General features: G+C 38.0%; 1 protein-coding gene across 1 annotated transcript in view; it reads left to right on the top strand.

The window, feature by feature from the left end:
* The first annotated feature begins 212 nt into the window (after positions 1–212).
* The window catches only part of LOC124594447 (uncharacterized protein C18orf63-like), a 127,778-nt gene continuing 106,575 nt past the window's right edge, over positions 213–21,415 (top strand). Inside the window, exons 1-3 of the mRNA XM_047132823.1 lie at positions 213–222; positions 2,941–3,070; positions 11,643–11,778. Of these exons, the coding sequence (XP_046988779.1) occupies positions 213–222; positions 2,941–3,070; positions 11,643–11,778 (276 nt within the window). The remainder of the gene's footprint in view (positions 223–2,940; positions 3,071–11,642; positions 11,779–21,415) is intronic.

The following is a 21,415-nucleotide window of genomic DNA, read 5'->3' as shown; positions in this document are numbered from 1 at the left end:
AACATCCAAGGTGGATATGCTTATAAATGGAAGGCACAATATGCAAGAGGTTCGGAAAGGTTGGCTAAATGTTGTTGTCTCCATAAACTCATTCCACCCAGATAAATTGATCACGTCCTTACATTCTTGTACTAACACAGCACATCTGCAGATCTACGCAGTACTACTTTCACCACTCCACTAGCAAAACCTCTGTCACTAGGTTTATCGAAATGCTCCAGGGTAATACTGCTATATTCTAGTGACTATAGGTAGTAAAACACTGAATAGCCCCCACGGCATGAAAAGAGTCATTCTCATCAGTTGTATCCATGTTTATGTCTGGGTTGCCAAAAATGAATTGTATAAATGGGTTCTTGATTATGATATCAAGAGGCTGCTGAAGAGTTAAAACTTCAAGTTTCCTCACATCACAATATGAACTCCTGAAACCCATGGCTGAAGGCACATCCACTCAGAGCCTCAATTCATACTTCCTGTATAACAAAGTTCCAACCCCTAGTGGCCCGCAGCTCGTGGTCGTGCGGTAGCATTCTCGCTTCCCACGCCCGGGGTCCCGGGTTCGATTCCCGGCGGGGTCAGGGATTTTTCTCTGCCTCGTGATGGCTAGGTGTTGTGTGATGTCCTTAGGTTAGTTAGGTTTAAGTAGTTCTAAGTTCTAGGGGACTGATGACCTAAGATGTTAAGTCCCATAGTGCTCAGAGCCATTTGAACCATTTTTGAACCAACCCCTAGTAGGATTAGAGGTATGAATGATTTTGGTCAGATCACTGATATCAGTGAATGTGCAATGGCCTGGAGTTTTTTCTGAGTTCTGTCCTTCCTATCTCCATCTTCCTTTCTTTTAATAGCAGGAATGGTTGCAATGTCCAGTGTAAATGTCAAACAATTTGGGATGTCTCCATTCACACTACTTAAAAACATATCACGAAAGGGATACTTACCTAGAGAATGTCCTCATGTATAATCTCTGCAGCTGCTTTCACCGCCAGCATATGTTTCTCATTCATGTGAGTTTACTTGGACTGATACCAATTATTTGTCTGGATGCTGTAGCCTGTGTTTTGGAAGCACATTATTTACTGATTTTGAATTGTTTGGTTCTAAGTACCACAATTATCTTTAAATATTCCAGACAACTTTAGAAGTATGTATCTTTTTTCTGGGAATAACTCCTTCATTTGTTTGGAGAATGTCTGCTACTGTAAACTGACACAAGTCATTTTCTTCCATCCTCTTGATTATGAGGTCCATAAACTCACTAATTTGAACTTCAGGCTGTTGAAGGAATGGAGGAAGAAATGCATGTGACAGGAACTGTAGTTCTTTCCTTCTGCTTCTACTACATCTGTTCCAGTGCTGAGCCTCTGTAAAATACCCTCACCTCATTCATATTCTCTGTCTGCAGCAACTGTTGTTATGCTTTCTTTTTTTGTCTCCAAGTTCATTTTCTTCTGCACACTGTCTGTCTCTTCAGGCGTCTTCCTGTAAAAACAAATAATACTTTCTTGAAGCCAAACTTGTTCATTTCATCTGTTGTGACATTTTCTGGATTTTATACTTGTCTTTCGGCCTTGAGAACATTTGACTCCCTTGTGTAGAAACGTTGTCAACACTTTTTCTGGGTGATTACAGATGTCTGACGCTATAGCCTTTTTCTTCTGCTGGTATCAACAAAGGTATTCAGTGCCTTTTCCTTTATTGTACTCTTATCTTAACGATTATCAACTGCATCACCACATATGAGACAAGTAGCGTGCACCATATCAAGACAAGTTGCCTATGAATCACATACTTGTCATTGTAGAATACACCAGATGGCCAGTCATTCAGCTCTCTTTCTCCATAACCGGTTCTCTGAAAGCAACAAAGGGAGACAAATTAATAGGTAACATTAGATACTCCTTTTATGATTACCACAAACACATGTAATTAATATAAAACACTGTAAATTATCTAATTTAAAAATTAAATTAATAATTAGAGCTTACTACTAGGTATTGTGTATTGAACCATGGACCTAGAAACAATGGATGGTCTGTCTAGCCGTAGCACTCAGCGGTCCACAATCCCACAACAGGACACAGCAGTCCATCCTGAGCCCTGGAAACGTCTCATACCAGACGAGTGTAAGCTTAAATGTTCCCTTGGTAGAGTAATTATGGTGTATGCATACGTGGAGAACTTGTTTATGCAGCAATCGCCGACATAGTGTAATTGAGGCAGAATAAGGGGAACCAGCCCACATTCACCGAGGGAGATGGAAAACCACCTTAAAAACCATCCACAGGCTGGCTGGCACACCGGACGTCAACACAAATCTTCCGGGAGGATTTGTGCCGAGGACTGCTTCCCGCTCGGGAAGCAGCACGTTAGACCGTGCAGCTAGCCGAGCATGCTAACTACATAGGTAGATAGGTATCTAACTAAAATGCCCTTGAATTTGAATATTTGGACGAATGCATATGGTTTGTCGTTCGAAAGTCTTAGCAGGAATTTAGCGCTACGAATAATTTCGCATTTTTGTTTGCCTCTATGCAAAGGAATGCGTGAATTTTAAAATTTAGGAGCTCTTTTTACGCAGAATATGATGGAAATTTTTGTATGAAGTAGGCACTGAGTTACAAGGCATTGGAACATGAGCAAGACTTATTATCAGCCAAGTTGGTTAAAATTGCTGATCGTTTGCGATTGATTTTGGCTAAACAGCTCAACCGATTCTAAGTAGATTATTCGGCAAGAAATTTTATGCTCTTTCGTTTTGGTGTCTTAAGAATTTTCTGTAGGCTGTATTGTTTCCGAGTTGCAAGCGAAAAACTGTACAAAATCCAAAGACTTCGTAGTTTTTCGGCCCTTAAAAGTTTAACACAAGCCAGAAGCCATCGCAAACGGATTTAACGCTTATTCGAGATGCCTAATATCGATTAAAATTATTTCCAGCATTCGCATATTTATTGGCCAGCGTGACCTTCTTTGAGCTAATTTCCCTGGGCTGTCGCACTGTCAAACAAAAACTACAGTTATCAACGATAGAAAATGGCATCTCTGATCCTGTTGTGAAAGAAGACAAGTAAGTGATGTTACCTTTACGTTTCTTCATATACGGGTCATTGAGAGACCCCCCCAAGAGCTCAGATTTGCTTTATCTTCCACTTCGTAGTCTTACATAATAAAAGAACAGTTTCACTGTTCTGAATGTGTATGCATAGCGAAATTTTTAGGCTAACAGTTATTCGAAGTTACGTGTCTACAATCGCACCTTCGAGAGGTGCATTCGTTCATAAATATTTGTATCTTTCGCATAATATCTTTGGTCATTCTTCTTTTTATGCCCAATAGAAGTAACCCGCGAAGTACGAAACATTCGACAAATAACATTTGGACCGTTGGATCGTCATTGCTACAAATATCCTCAAATGCCTGTAAAATCACTTTCAATGAAGCCCGAAGAAGAAAATGGAAGCAGAGTAGTGGTTTTTGCATCAGTGCCGAAACCTAGCGACCTTTGTTGCATAGTTGCAAAGGTCAACGTTTCGGAAAAGCGCGATAGTTCCGCGAAATCGGACTATCAGTGGCAGATCCTGAAGTGCAGGTGAGCATGTACAAACATTGATAAGTGATATGAATGTCGGTTGCCTTGTTAAAACTATATAAACGGATTTCTCGATAACCCTACAGTCGGAAAACTGGATATCAAAAGACAGCAACATAGAACGAACATCGCCAGATCTGTTCACAGGACGGCTACGAAGCACACATTAAATCACAACACATTATTGAACAATTTGTGTAGAGACATCCTTAAGCGCAGATGGTGTGTCTTGTAGCTGATGCCTGTATACATTTCCGATAGAACACGGATGCCAGTAAACACGAAATTAATTTATTAATTTAATCGATGGGATAGATCGCGTGTGTCATTAAAATTTTATTTAGCATCGAGTTACTCAATTAAAAGGCTTTAAGCATTCTACTTCTTTGCCACTGTCAGTTGCGGTGTAGGTGACAGACATGCGAAGCTAACAACTGCTCAACAGTAGCAGCCCATAATGGAGTGTTGGTTGAAAAGAAGCCGTCGATGTACCGCTATCCGCTGAATGAATATGGTGGGTCATGTCTTACGACTTAGACAAATTAGCGACGTGCTTAAATTGTTACGTCTTGCGTGGGCGCGGGGTGCTTCAGGCATCTGAAGCAAGTTAGGACACGCCTACATATTAATAAATCGAAACCGTAGTGAAATTCTGCACCCTGTATTAACGGTCGATAAAGTCCTATTTACAAGGATATGGGGCAAGTCAGGATAGGCTTTCACAATAATAATAAATGAAGGCCACAGTGGTAACTTAATTCAGTACCCTGTATTGACAATCAATATAGTGCTATTTACTGATAGTCCCCGTAGAGGCGTCAAGAGACACAGTCTAAATACCAGGGGAAGTTGCTGTGAAACAAGCCTTACTAAGATATTAAGTAGTTGCAGTTTATCCATTACGCCTTGTTAAATTATTACATCAGAAGTCTAAGAACATGTTTGCAGTGAACATTGTTAGTAGTTATGCTGTTTACAACTACTGACTCAAAGTGATCAAATAATTATTAGTCGGAGTAACTAATAAAATACAGTTTTAATTTTCTGTTCATTCTACAAGGATTAAATTATCAGTTTCATTGTTTAATATGTCTGTTGACAGCTCAATAAACACCTTTATAAGGGAATATCTTACAGAGATTTCCGTGGTAACTGCTCATGTTTTGTTTGAGTAATTTCTATGTTAATCCTTTGTTTCTTTACAGCTTTACAGTGATGTCATTAAGCTGAAATTCGACTGTGTCAATGTTTTATGTGTTTTCATTATGTCGACATTAAGGGTCACTCTTCCGTTGTTGGTTGTTATTAGTAGGATCAATCTGAAATTAACCTAATAGGGGATTAAGGGAAATCCATTGTCCCCACTCCTCTTGTCCCCCTCCCCCATTCTTGGGGAAAGACTCAGAACTAAGTACACTTCCTAATGAAAGCTGATTAATCTTGCTCCACTTCTGTCAGATTTCTCGAAAATAAAGCTGGGAATATTTTCCTTTGGTACAAGGGGTCCATGGATCATAACATAGAAAGTGGCTGTGTTTTAGCTTTTAGTGCCCCCACACTTACAAGGAGCCCTGTGAAACCTGGCGTTTCTGTTGTACTTGTAGGGATCCTCTTACATTTGTTAGTAGAGTGAGTTACATGCAGTAAATTATAAACTGTCTCTGCTGTTTTGTTTGTGTATTTTACAGCTTTCTCTGCTATTTTAGGTGTGATGAACAACATGAAAGAGTCCACAACTGAAGACAGGCCCCTGGTAGTCATTATGAGACTGCTAGATTAAGAAAAAACACATAACCTGTTTCCGATACCTACTTGGTTTTTTATACATTGATTGTCATATCATTACATTTTTCTTGTACTTGTAGGTCCCTCCAAGATCTGAATCCCATCAGTTGCTTTTTTTCTATAACATTTTCAACATCTTCCACATTGTCTTCTGTTTCTGAACACAAAGACTCCACATCACTATGTCCTGGTTCTAATTCTACTTCTGTTATGTGCATTACTTCTTCTAGATCTCATTAATTGTGTAAATCATATTTATTCTGTAACTTTAGCATTTTCAACATGTAAGTTTCGCAACAAAATATGCTATAGTGTCAGAACTGAAGAAAACAAATAACAGAGAAAAGTATTTGACTGAAACTTATTACACACAACATTGCAATAAAATTTAAAACATTCATTTCACACTTGCACCAGTATAACTTTCTACAATGGCCGTTTATAGATGTGTGTATTCTTGTCACACAGAATCCAAAGCAAGGTTCCAAAGGACTCAAATAAACATATCCATTTTTTGTATAGATAAATTTACTTTAAAATTACAACAATGGTAGTGTTTAATGGGGATAGTTTAACAAGATCGCATAGTCTGAAAAATATAAACTAATTCAAGCAGCTATAAAGAATGAACTAGTCATGTTGTGGTCCCACAGTACCCCACTTGGTATGCAGAAGGTTAATAGGAAAGACATCACATTGATTGACTGTTCTGTCTGTTCTTGGTAGAATTTTTATACATTATGAATAATAACACACACAACACTAGTATAATATTCTACAATATTTATTATTTATTTCACAAACCGGTTGTTAGCTGTTACACCATTAACAGCCAATAACCAGTTTGTGAAATAAACAATAAATATTGTAGAATATTACTCCAGTGTTGTGTGGTTTTCATTCATAAAGAATAATGTAATTTTTGTGACTTCTTTGTCTGTCCTTCTGTCTTCAAATTTTTGAACTGATTTTACTTTATCATCTGAACTGTCTCTTTCACAAGAGATATTTTTTTCTGAATATGCTCTTCTACTGGTTCTATTTATGCTATGAAAATTATCATTGCTCATTTGGCTGTTTTGTAGATGTTCCATTTTTTTCTGGAGATAGTCTGATACCTGTGCTGAAAAGTTCTTTTCTTGATCTTTTTACAAATTGCTGGTACTACTTGTAATATTTTTAAAAAAAAATTTTTCAAAAATGTGTTCAGTGGTCCAAGGAAATATATTGAAACTAGTTCCTGCATTATGTTTGTTGTAAATGCAGTGACACTTGTAGATTCCACACTCACTATCTGAATGCACAGTTGTATGGCGCACTACAGAAGTCAGAAGATGCTAGCACCAGCAGAGTGTGCCCTCTTGGATGTGCGTGCAGCCTCTCCGCCGTGCACTCTACCGACCAGCTGACGACTCATACAAATGGGCCTGGCCAGCCTCACTGTCACTCGTATATTGACATTTGATCTCCGTTTATCAGGCTAGTAGTGGAGTCACTCCCTGAGAAGGGTCTCTTCATACAAGTATTCTAGGCATAGTAAAATCCTGTGTTTGTTATGATCTGCTTGTTCTTGTGGTCAGAACACATTTGCGACTAGTAGGGGCATTTTTTCATATGCCTCATTGTGTGGTTGCTTTTCGCATCTTCTTGTGAAACGGAGTCTCTGCTTAAAACATTGGTGCAATGAGAGATGGAACTTCTTATGGTCATGCAGCAGGCCAAGCAAGTGTTTCTCTCTCCTCCTTTGTCTTCGGCTATGTATCTCCTACGTTTCTGCCGTTTGACAAGGTGGCAGGAGATTGGGAATCATACAAACACCACCATTTTCTTGCCTTCCACATTACAGATGTGGAGGTATGCTGTGCACTGTTTTTGTCATTGATTTCTCATGCCTTGTATCAGGTGCTGCACTAGTTGGCCCTGTTACAGGAACATTCCTCATTGGTGTTTGACAATTTATGCTCATTACTGTGTTCCTGTTATCACTACCATGTGTACGTCATGGCTGCTAGTGTTGAATTCTACCAATGCATGAAGGAGTCCCATCAGTCTTATTGTGCCTGGGCTGCAACCCTCCACGACCTCAGTCGCAAGTGCCATTTTGTCGCGGCCAAGTGAAAAGAGTTGTATGCAGACATCATGGTTCGCGATGTTATCAATCACTGTGCCTCGAATAAGGAAGCCTTCCAATTAGAAAACCCCTCCCTCAAAGAGGATTTCCCCATTGCCCACACAAATGAGGTTTCACAAGCTGTTGTTCAGCAGCTGGAAGCATGGTGCAATGAGGTACTGGGTGACCTGGCTGCATCCAGGGAGGATGATGTCATGACGGTGTTAACCGGCCCTTTCTCCCCCAATCTAAGGGGGAGCCTGAGTGCATAGTTCACGCGTTTAACACTCAGATGAAAAAATATCTGCAAGACTTCCATGCAGAGGAGGCGTTACAGTTTTTTTCTCACAGCCTACTGGGTGAGTCCTATTGGTTCATGTAGCCCTGACAAGCTCCTTCACAGGCACAAGCCGCGGACACTGCTCCACCTCCTCCATCTGGGACCTCACCCACCATCGTGTCCCACTGTATGAAGTTACCTGCCAGCGATGGCAGTCTAGTTGCATGGTTTTGGTCAGTGCCCCACTGGTTACTGGCAGTCATCGTGCATCAGAACAGCCACCATTCTACCCACTCTGGACTGGAGACTGGAGATCCAGCATCATCGAAATCAGCTGCAATTCCGGATAGCACCCTCCCCCCATGTACTGGCCACACAACCACCTTCACCAGTGCCCCAATCGCTAGGTGCCACCTATCTGCTGGTGTTCCAACCTCATCTTCATCCTGCATCAGTGCCTGACGAGCCGGTGACTTCACAGCCTCAAGAAACAGCTCCAGTGCCCCTTCAGCCAGTGGACATGCCCCTTGCTGGTTTTATGCCTCCTGCATGGGCTTGGCATGTGCCAAAGTTGCCTCCACTTTCCACACCACCGCCAGCTGTCACCAGGGTCCCAACTTGGACTGTCCATCGCCAATACTGTCGTCTCATCGTCAGGCAGGGGTGCAGAAGGACACGCCATGCACCGGCCACTTTTGCACATATTCTAAGGTCTTCAGTGCCTAGGAGTTTCTCTCACCTCCAGGGCATCCATAGACGTGAGTGATGCTGTCTCCACATCGCAGCCATCGCACCATACCCGGGGAAACAGCAATGCTCCACCCCGAACAGTAGAGGGGCTTAGTGATCCGTTTAGATTCCACACCCGTGAACCGAGTGCGCAGTTGTATGGCGCACCACAAAAGACAGAAGACACTAGCACTGGTAGAGGGCATCACTCTTGGATGCGCGTGCAGCCTCCCCATAGTGCACGCTGCCAGCCCGCCAATGGCTTATAGAGTTGGACCCAGCCAATGTCACTCTCTGTCATATGATGACATCTGGCCTGTGTTTATCAGACCAGTAGTGCAGGCACTCCGTGGCAAGTGTCGTCTTGTACAAATATTCTAGATGTAAAAAAGTTACATGTGTGTTAGTATTTGTATGTTCTTGTGGTCAGAACAGTAAACTTCACTCCTGCTAATATTTTTCAAACTTTTACTAGAGTCATTTGGTGTTTTCTATTTAACATCCTCATTGTTTTCTGTAATTAGTCCTGAGCTTCATAGCCATCCAAGTAATGTACTCAACAAGATGGTACAAGTTTAAGACACTAGGCTTACAATCAGGGATAGTCACCCTGTTTACATGGGGCTCCCAAAACCAGACTTATAGACCAATTTCCCAATACTGCTCCTGGATGGTCACTTCAAAATCGATTCTGGAAATTCATTTCTGGTTGCTGGTTTTCCAGTCGCGCAATCAATTTTTGTTCCCATGCAGATGCTAATGGTTTTGAAACGTGCCCTGGCTGGCAGGTTTCATCTTGTTTTTAAAGATTTGTGGCTAATATGGACAGATTGGCTTTTTGTATAGTGAAGGATAAGCAGAAATACTAGACTGAAGCTGTCTACGTTTCGTCTTATTGAAAGGATTGTGCTGACTAAATCATGAACTGTAACAGCTGTTTTCCAGGTGCCATATGTAACCGGGCTAGCAAATCTGTTTCAGACCTTAAGACGTAAACACCGACAGGTAGAACAGTTTCCGCGATGCAGTTTTCATCTTTCAGAAGATGTATCACACGTAAACATACGGAGTGACATTCAAATCCGAATCTGGCCATGCAGATTTAGGTTTTCTGCCCAAATCAGATAAAATGAATTTTGTTATGGCTTCTTTGAAATGGACAAAGTCAATTTCCTTCACCATTCTTGTTCTATCATATGTTCAGTACCTAATAATCTCAACAATGACGCAACATTAACCATAATTTTACAAGTTAGGTAATGTGATTTACTATGTCATCACTTAACAATAGACATTTTTTTGTTTAATTTATTTTTGTTATATGAAAATTTTACCTAAGATGGTACTACCATCTTGAGTTACTCATGATACTATTTTATAAATGATTAGTAGAATTTCTAAATCTTTCCTTTTTTCTGTTAGCATCTTTGTTCATGTTGACAGCATACTGCACATGAGTTTTCCATAGCACATCGCTACATCTGCTGGCAGTAAATTCAAATAAGTGAATGGAAGAAGACAAATACTGTTATCCTTCATAATAAATAGGCATACTTTCTGTATAGTCTTACTTGACATCAGTTACAGAAAATTAAACTGTATTACAGAAGTATAGTTCATTATTTTCTTGCAACATTACATGTCAGTCATGCATTAAAACAACAAATTACCAACATTTTTAACAACAAGAAACAAAAGTACACTCATAAATGTAACTACTAGAATGGTAAGCCTTTGATGAAATAAACTTTCGTAAGAACCATTCAGGCACTTTCCCTCCTGGCTGATGACAGGTTTTTACTCTTCCTATAAAGGATGTAGCCACACACTGAAATACCTTTGTACATTTGTGAACTAACACAAATGCTTGATGTATCCTTCCATGCAGTTAGCAGCATCTACTACTTCTGTCCCATACACAGCACTTTAAAGTAGCTCCATAAAAATAATGTGATGGATTTAGGTCTGGAGACTGGAGGCCATGACACAGGTCCACCCCTAAGAACACAGTTGTTGCCAAAAGTAGTGCAGGAATATTATCTTGTCATGCAAACTAGATGTCTCCTGCAGTTTTGGTAATTTATCCTGTAGTAATGTTAGACAATCTATGCTGAAAAATCAAGGTTAGTGGATGTTACAAATAATACAGCTCCAGATATTTACTGGCAATTGTTCGTTATGGTTTTCTTCTAAAAGGGCATGCAGGATTCTCATTGACCAGATGTGAGTGTGTGCGTTCATATGTCCCATGGGAAAGTGGTTACATTTTAGTTAATTAGACTTTTTCTGGAGTCGGTAATGATCAATACATGCTTGTTGTATCCATCTCCAGAAGTTCATGTTTTTGATAGTCAGCAGGCACAAGATTTTGATGGTGCTGTACATATGATATGGATGGTAAATTGTTTCCTTAAGGGTGTGCTTAACAAAAATCTATGAGTTCCATACTGTATTTGACAATTCCTGTCTGTGGTTTTTCCTCTACCATATGTACCAAACGCTCTTCTTTCCACAGACTAGCTGCAATGTGGTTCCCTTTATTCTGCCTCGTACAAAGGATCCTTTCTTTATTATAAATCTGTCAACAGCAAAAAATATTTTTTGCATTTGGGAGCTGCATATACGATTGTTCCTTTTCACAGATGTCTGTCAGATCATGTGTGAAGGTGTATGTCTATGTACTTACTGCTTTTAAAATTACTGCACAATAATCCTGCTTCATGTTTCACTGAAAACAAAGTTTGATGTACTCACCACACCTTCTTTCTACAGAATAGCATGCACAAAGCTCATAAGTAAGGAAAAGTATGCCTTTTGACATATTGTGTTGGAGGTTGTACACAGAAAATGTGATCATATTCATGAAATTTTATCAGTTATATCCTGTTGTACCTGAAAATAAGATTCCCCTCTCTTGGAGACACACAGCTTTCTATTAACAGAGATCCCTAAATGAAGAATATTTACAACACTATAATGTAACGAAATAAGAAATGTGAGTAACTCTGGGAAAGTATTTATCCTGTTCTTTGTTAGGCAGTATGTTCTTTTGAATTATTCACTGTTGACATTATATGATTCATACATAATTGCCAATACCAGTATGACTTTATTAGTTACTTTATTTAATTTATATATTTTTTCAGGCAACTTATATTTTCAGTACCTGAAATAATTGCCTCTCCTGTACTTGGTTCACAAGGCTGGATTTATGTTATTACAACCAAAGGAAATAAAGCAGCAGGCAGACTTGATATTCACCTACAGAAATTTGGATTAATTGTAAGCTAAACCTCTTTTCTATTAATCATTAACATTGCTCATACTTGACACCATAGCACTGACAAAATTGTCTAACTTACTTGTGTAGTCTGTCTTTTATTTAGATGGGCACTGTATTATTGGCAGCTTTTGTCAGCTGCCTCTGTTTCAGTGTTCTACTGTGATCTTATGTTCCCTCAATTGGACATGGTTTTTATTGCTGCAATATGTATTACCTTCAATCTTCATTGTTATATATGTACTTAAAAGTATTTGTTAATCTGATCAGTACATCAGAATTGTTGGCATTATAGGAGAGCTGAACCACCACTTAATTTACAAGTACATATGCATTTTGTTATTACACCCTACTCATGTATTACATGGAATCTAAAAGTCAAATTTCTCAGTTAAGAAAATCCACCAAAGGTTCTGAGTTTTTTAACCTCTTCAGTGACGAATTTTTTAATAATTTCAGTTCACACAATTATTTTATAAGTATCTCGAATATTAGGAAGTCAGTAAAAATATATTTTTGGTATAAATGTATCAATTTTAATCTTCAACTGTGAAAATAAGAAATGGCCACATTTGTGTACATGGTGCCAATCAGGAAAAATGAACGTAACCATGGTACAAGACATAAAGAAACCAAGAAAGGTTATAAATAATGGTTAAATTCAGCCAACAAGAAATTATTCACGTTAGTTACTGTGGAAGAACTCCATACATTCTTGGCAAACTGTTTCTTGTTTCATAGTTTGTACCCCTCCACCTAGGGGGATTGTATTATTCCTTTTTTGCAGGGTATTGGGCTATTCCATCCAGCCTTATATCTGCAGAACATTCAGGGCATTGGTTTTTCTTCTTTTGAGCATTGTTGGGGTGCCTGATGGACTGCCACACTTCCTTTGCAGACTTCCAAGCTCTTTAATTGTAACAACAGATTGCCACGGTTCCTGTCGACATTTTTGACCATGAGATTAAAATTCTTTTATTGGAACCTCACTCTGAAATCAATCGTCCCTGGTGCTAACTAATCAGTCACTATTGGAGTAAGTACAGAGGAATACGTGTATCACAAGCAACAAATTTGTTAATTGGCTATCCAGATTTAACATAGCCTTTTACAGTTGTCCAATTACGTGCTTACTATTTGAAGTCTTTTATTAGTAACTCTCACTTCTTGTGTGTCTCACATCATCTCAGAGAAGCTCTTCATTCTTGGGAAGCACAGTACAATGGAACTTACTGCAGGAGGGACACCGTGGCACAGTGCATGGGGCAGCAGACTCCAAGATATATACTTGCAGTGATGTAAACTGGTCGGATGGCAGTTTCATGTTGCCACAAGATCTCGCTGGAGCATCTTGAACGTAAAAGAATTCACAAACGAAATGGAGAATAGTGTTAAAGGCATAAGTAATTCATTCTAACAAATCCTACATATCACTGAGCATAATTGCTCAATTATTTAAAATGTTGAGGGTACAGGCATTCTTCCTATCCATCCCAAAACTATAAAATTATTCTGTATCCATACATCTGCCACCCCTATAACAGAGTAATCATGTCAGTGTTCATAATACTTCCAGTTTCTTAAACTACTTACTATAACAGAACCATCTGTTATTTCTTACTGTACACTGATTCATAATAATCCAGTATACATTTTGGAAATGCTATATGCACAGTTTACAAATCATTCCTAAACTAAATTCTCTATTTTACATAGTCAGCAAGTCTCATTGTGTGTGTGTGTGTGTGTGTGTGTGTGTGTGTGTGTGTGTCACACGCTTTTCATCAATCCAGTTATCAGATTCTTTCCATCATCACTTTGCAATGATGAGTGCTGTTAACCTCCTTGTTCTCTTAAGTTGCATCTACTTAACATGAGTTATGATATCCTTATAATTATATGGTCCCTTGTACTTTTGAAGGGCAAAATGTAACATCTAACTGACATGTCACCCACCATTACAACTAGAAACTTCCCTACAGAGCTGCTCTGAGTACGGAAGCTACTCAGCTGTTACTACTTTTACTCTAAAACTGTTAGTTACTCTGTCTAGTACAGTTTGCTATACATGCAAATACAACATATTGTTGCATTAGTTTAAATAAATGTAGATACAGAACATCCAGTGGGTCACCATTATCGAATAATAGTACTCTAGGTGTAGTCACTTCACAAGTTACCAAGTGCTGTACACATTATCAGAATTCCGGTAATTGTTTTAAACAAAGTAACCGTAATTAATCCATTTAGTATGTCTGTGATAACATGAATTCCCACTTTCAGGGCAGTTATTAATGTCCAAATCTTAAGATATTTGTTTTATTTACAGTTATACTTTCCTCTAGAAGGTTCTGAAAACTCATTATGGACATTTTTAACTTCTTGAAAGGAGCAGAAATACTTTACCCCAAAATCATAAACTTATAATAATTGTAGTGCTTTAGATTTCCGTTATTTGCCATATTGTTTCACGTCAAAAGTTAGGACTACACTCAGGAACTTGGTAACCTAATAACAAACCTGGCTCTCGTAGAGGGTGGCCGGAGTGACACCATTAATCTTAGTCTCTCTGAACCACAAGATCCAGGATTGCCCCCAAAAATACCCTTCTTGCCTTCCATTCATAATGGGAAGAGAAGAAATCTGCTGTGAGGGGAGTGCTTTGCCCTCCTCACTTGATTAACAGTCATACTTATCCTTGAATGTGAATAGACTGTCCTAACCCTCAATTCAGTTCAGAGATGTCATTGATGAATCTGAACAGGTCAGAGGTTCGGGATTTGTAATATAAAGTGGCAAAAATTATTTTGTATGGTGAAGTTTGGGATGTGTATCATTACTTAACACAAGAAAAGCATAATGCCACATCATATTATGGATATCCTCCACCAAATAAACAATACGTATTTTGTGTAATCCAGGGTGCTGCTTCTTAATGCTGGCGTAGGTTCATCTTGATGTTACTGCATTGCCACTCAGGAACCATGCAATGGTAGAAATAAGCTCCAGGAATTCGTGTTCACAAAGAGTTTTATTTCGCACACTAGATGTTCGTCAGCGAGCTACATGCGTAAAATTGACTTAACACTGTCTCATGACTAACATAGACTGACCTAAGACTGATCTCAAACTGCACTGAATTATGGTGGCATACAAATCGCCTCTATTTATATGATTTTAAACAGTTCCTGACACTGTTACATATTAAATTTGCATATTTAACAATTAAAACTTTTACATAAATCTTCCCAAATTGCATAGAAATTTACGTGAATAGCACCACAATATATTTTGTTAATTTGCATATATCATTTTACTTATTTAAAAGATAATCACTCTATCATTTTCAGATGATCAGAGGGATTAGTTTTATTGAATGAAAGGCCTAGATTCAACCAGTTAAATTTTGTATGAGTAAAATTTTACATTTCCGTATAGTCATAATTCCAGTTACATTTAACTCTCTCTTTCCAAGCTCTGCTGTTATGGTTAACCGGAACTGGCATGTTAATTTTAAGGGGTGGCCAGATGCCCTTCCTGTCACCACCCTGTAACGAACAACACCAGATATACTGCAGAGCAGTGGGATTCATTACAATCAAAATAAAGTAAATATAAGCAAATCATTGAAATCCATAGAATCTATGTCATGTATAAACTTAAAATAGCCGGGCAAGTGTATGCAATGTAATTTATGTCGATTGTCATTGAAAGTCTCCATAATTATCCTTCTGAACATTCAATCATATATGTACACGGTATTTCAGATTTGCATATAATTGAATAATTGTAAAATCATAAAGATGTGGAATAATACCAAATGTTATAAAAGTGACCAAGATTATACAATAGTTCCTACTGAGCAAATAGAGTGTTAAGAAGACAAAAGTATGTGTATTATCCAGTTCGCTATACTTCTCTTCAAAATTCATATTGTTGACAGTTCCTGTCAGTATAGATGAGACAAGATGCTATTTTCAAATCAGCAGAAGCACTTCATATTCCCATTATTGATTTAAACATGTGACAAGAAAGTAAGTGTTAATGGTGCAAATAAGGAATGAAGTACCGAAGTATAAAGATGTTGAAGCAGTTACTACACTAGCTGGGGCCCTTATGCTTGCCAGACACATGTAAAATATGCTTAATGTTCCCATTGTTAATAAATTCCTTCGATGTATTACATGTGAACTGACTTCCATTATCTGACAGTAAAGCATGTGGTTTGCCAACATTGCTAAAATAGTCATTGGTAAAATACTGCATAATTTTCTTACTTGTAGGCTTTTTCAAAGGGTACAACTTTACCAATTTTGAAAACAAGTCAACAGTAACAAACAAATATGTGTAGCCTTCTTTAGTACAGGAAAGTTGACCAAATAAGTCAATTCCCTGACTTACCTTGTGGAACTATGCTCTGCATGAAACCTTTATGCTTCTGGTTGGTAACCTTTACCCTCTGACATCGATCACAAGAACTCAAACACTTCCTGACCCTCCTGGAGATATTATCAAAGTACACATTTTCCTGTATCTTTCGGATACACTTTATGGATCCACAATGGCCATAACTCTTATGTATATAGTTAATCAAAGTGTCAATATATTGTCTAGCCCAACAAACCTTCCACTTATTCACATCAGGGCTACTTGTTCTAAATAAAATTCCTTTAAATACTTGGTAATATTGTTTTACCTTATCGCATCCTTTCTTACCTAAGTAGATCTTGACTAGTTTCCATGTCTCATCCTGATTTTGATTATGTCTCAGTTGTCTATAGATTCTTGCAGTGTCTTTCTCTTCTTTAATCCCTTGAATGTACATGATCCTATAATTCCTATTCTCTTGAATATTCTCACTATACAGGTTACTTCCTACTCGTAATCTAGACAGAGCATCAGCAACTACATTCTGATCACCTCTAATGTACTGGACTGAATAGTCAAATTGCTGTAAGAAAACTTCCCACCTGGTAATCCTTCTGTGATATAGTTTGCACTTCTGAATGTAGCACAAAGCTTTGTGGTCTATGCATAGAATGACTTTGTGTCCAACTAAATATTTTGAAATTTTTGAAACCCCTAACCAAGGGCTAAAAGTTCCTTCTTGGTGACTGTAATTTTTTTCATGCTTTTGTAAACTACTACTGACAAAACTAATAGCACAGTGCGTGATCTCTCCCTCTTCTGTCATCATACAAAACGATAAAGTTAAGTCTAGTGTATGTAAGATTTTGCTAGTGACAAGTTGTCTTTTAATTTCATCAAAAGCTGCTTGACATTTGTCAGTCCATTCCCAAATACTGTTCTTTTTCAAAAGCTCAAGAAGACATGGGGCATTTAAAGCTTGTGTCCTTACATATTTCCTATAGTAATTGCGTAAACCATAAAATGACCTAAGTTACTTCTTGATCTCGGCTTGGGTAAATCTGCAATGGCCAACAATTGGTCTTTTCAGGCAAAATTCCTCCCTTATTAATAGTGTGCCGAAGAAATTTCAACTCTTTTACTCCAAATTTACATTTTTTTCCAATTTTAATGTCATACCCCACTGCCTAAATTTTATTGCAATTGCTCTCAGAATTTCCATATGTTCATCCCAAGTTTTACTGACTACCAAAATGTCATCCACATAAATGATTAAATTTGAAAGTAACTCACTTCCCAAAACAAAATCCAAAGCCCTGATAAACTCAGCAACAGATAAGTTTAATCCTAAAGGTACTATACAGTATTGATAACTTTTCCCATTATACAAAAATGCAGTATAGGACAATATTATAGAAATGGAAGAGAACGTAGATGAAGACGAAATAGGAGACATGATACTACGTGAAGAGTTTGACAGAGCACTGAAAGACCTAAGTTGAAACAAGGCCCCGGGAGTAGACAACATTCCATTAGAACTACTGACAGCCTTGGGAGAGCCAGGCCTAACAAAACTCTACCATCTGGTGAGCAAGATGTATGAGACAGGCGAAATACCCTCGGACTTCAAAAATAATATAATAATTCTAATCCCAAAGAAAGCAGGTGTTGATGGATGTGAAAATTACCGAACTATCAGTTTAATAAGCCACTGCTCCAAAATACTAACACGAATTCTTTACAGACGAATGGAAAAACTGGTCGAAGCCGACCTCAGGGAACATCATTTTGGATTCCGTAGAAATGATGGAACACGTGAGGCAAAACTGACCCTACAACTTATCTTAGAAAATAGATTAAGGAAAGGCAAACCTACGTTTCTAGCATTTGTAGACTTAGAGAAAGCTTTTGACAATGTTGACTGGAATACTCTCTTTCAAATTCTGAAGGTGGCAGGGGTAAAATACAGGGAGCGAAAGGCTATTTACAATTTGTACAGAAACCAGATGGCAGTTATATGAGTCGAGGGACATGAAAGGGAAGCAGTGGTTGGGAAGGGAGTGAGACAGGGTTGTAGCCTCTCCCCGATGTTATTCAATCTGTATATTGAGCAGGCAGTAAAGGAAACAAAAGAAAAACTTGGAGTAGGAATTAAAATCCATGGAGAAGAAATAAAAACTTTGAGGTTCGCCGATGACATTGTAATTCTGTCAGAGACAGCAAAGGACTTGGAAGAGTAGCTGAACGGAATGGACAGGGTCTTGAAAGGAGGATATAATATGAACATCAACAAAAGCAAAATGAGAATAATGGAATGTAGTTGAATTAAATCGGGTGATGCTGCAGGAATTAGATTAGGAAATGAGACCCTTAAAGTAGTAAATGAGTTTTGCTATTTAGGGAGCAAAATAACTGATGATGGTCAAAGTAGAGAGGATATAAAATACAGACTGGCAATGGCAAGGAAAGTGTTTCTGAAGAAGAGAAATTTGTTAACATCGAGTATAGATTTAAGTGTCAGGAAGTCGTTTCTGAAAGTATTTGTGTGGAGTGTAGCCATGTATGGAAGTGAAATGTGGACAATAAATAGTTTAGACAAGAGGAGAATAGATGCTTTAGAAATGTGGTGCTACAGAAGAATGTTGAAGATTAGATGGGTAGATCACATAACTAATGAGGTGGTATTGAATAGAATTGGAGAGAAGAGAAATTTGTGGCACAACTTGACTTGAAGAGGGGATCGGTTGGTAGGGCATATTCTGAGGCATCAAGGGATCACCAATTTAGTATTGGAGGGCAGCGTGGAGGGTAAAAATCTTAGAGGGAGACCAAGAGATGAATACACTAAACAAATTCAGAAGGAGGTTACAGTAGGCACTGGGAGATGAAGAATCTTGCACAAGATAGAGTAACATGGAGAGCTGCATCAAACCAGTCTCTGGGCTGAAGACCACAACCTCAACAACAACCAATGGCTCCTTTTATTTTAACACCAGTGATTGGAAATTCAGTGTACTGTTCAGTGTTCTTTAATCTCTCTCTTAAGTTACCAGACACACCACTTATGGGGCTACCATTGTCCAATAGACAAATTCCCTTCCAGTTGCCTACATATATTTCAATATAGGGACTACCAAGTATTTCATGCTTATTACTTCCATCCTCTTCTGCCAATAAATCATTTTCAATATCCCTACAATTTAAATCAGCATTTACTTAAATCTCATTTCCTAACTTAGGTTGTAAAGTACTTAAAGGTAGCTTACAACTAGACTGTGTGTGCTTAATACTATCACAGTAATCACCTTTTCCTACAGACTCCTCATTCTCTTCCAGTACTTTCAGTATCTTATTACTAATTAGCTTATCTTGATCCTCCCTACTGCAACAACATGTAATATCTCACTGACCTCATTGGGTATCAACTGATTTTTTATGTGCCCATTTTTCTGACTCCAAATCATCATATTGTATCAATCCATTACTCATATCATTGTCTAGTGCTTCCACATAAACCATACCATGTAATACAACATAAGTGTCTGCATCAATAGTCTCAAAATACTCATTTGCAACATCATCTGTACCTACATGAACCTCAGCTTTAACTACACATGTTTCCACATCACAATCATCAAAAGTACCAGAACTTGTGTCAGCGGGAACATAAACATAATTCAACTTACGTGTATGATCCTTGCTTTCTTCCACATCTTTTTCAGACAACACTGAAAATTCATCATCACAAAATAAGCTGACTAAACCATACTCATCAGCATCATCATAAATGTTACTATTACTAAACACACACCTCTCATCAAATAAGTTAGTCAAATCATCTGTACTAAGATTAAATTTATTTTCTACTTTACTAGTATCTTCACCCATTTCCGTCAGCATGAAGTCCCAGAATTCTTTATCATAATCAACTCTGTTTATCTGGTAATTCTTGTATCTATTGTGGTGTCTGTGACCCGAACTTCGCCTTCCTCTGCTACCTCTAGCCTGATTTCTGTAACTGTTCTTCACCTCAAACTGACAGTCTCACAGTGAGGTGCTTACCTATTTTCCTGATTATTATTTTCATAAGATCTGTTACCGTTTCTCCTTTGATTACCTCTGCACTGATCGTTCCTATTATTATTATTACTCTGGTTGTGATAGTTGTTACCAAAATTATTACTACTTCTGTTACCATCATATCTGTTGTTATTGTTCCTGTTGTTATTCTGGTGAACTCCATTGAACATGGCAGGTAAATGCCGCTTCAGTGCGTCAGTTTGGATTAATTCGTCAAGTGGTTTATCTAAGTGTGCTAATGTCCTAAGCTGCTTTTCACAAAATTCTTGCATTCTCATTTCCCCCTTGCAAAATCTACTTCAATTCAAAAATTTTGATTTTATTTGTGCCTGCTTACTTTCTGACCAAAATTTGTTTAAAAATAATTTTTCTAACTCTGCAAATGTCATTTCTGGGTTAACATGTTGGTTAGCCCAGGATAATGCTTTGCCATCTAAATATCATTTAGCAAATTACACTTTCATATGTTCTGGCATGCCCAGTACAAAGCTGTCCTTGCACTGGTACAAATAATCGACAGGGTGTAGTTTAAAATCACACAGAAAAATTTGCTTATTAACATTATTGCAATTGTTTTGAAACACGTTATAACCATTATATATACTACTAAACATATTAGTCTCTAGATTTCCAACTTTAGAGTTGACTGAAGATTATTTGATACTTCATTCGCTTTGCTGTTTACTGAATAAACTTGTTCTGAAACAAGTATATAATTTAATTTTAGTTTCTTGTCAAAGAAATTATTTTCAGTTTCAATATAAGTTTGTATGTTATGCAACTCTGATTTTTGTCTGTCAAGTTTGTCAGTGACAATGTTTTCTGTTCTTTTTACTCATTCGTCAATTATGTCAGCACATCCGTCTAACTAGTTGTAATTCAGTAACAGCAAATTTCTTCAAACAATCCACTTCAGATCCTACATTGTCTACTCTTTCATTTACATTGCTTATTTGTCTATTTGCCTTATTAACATCTTCCCTAATTGCTTCTAGTTTCTGGTCCATTTTTACAAGAATATTGCCAATTTTTCTACAATTATTTTTGGTGTCCTCTCTATTTTTTTTATTTTGCTCCACAGTTTACTATCTACGCTCATGCTCATAAATTAAGGATAATTACAGAATGTGGTGCCACACAACATGGCACTGCACAAAACTGGTGCTAATAGCATAATCACACACGACACAG

This window comes from Schistocerca americana, chromosome 2 (assembly GCF_021461395.2).
Source record: "Schistocerca americana isolate TAMUIC-IGC-003095 chromosome 2, iqSchAmer2.1, whole genome shotgun sequence".
Lineage (NCBI taxonomy): Eukaryota > Metazoa > Arthropoda > Insecta > Orthoptera > Acrididae > Schistocerca > Schistocerca americana.
This window is presented reverse-complemented; position numbering and strand designations above follow the sequence as displayed.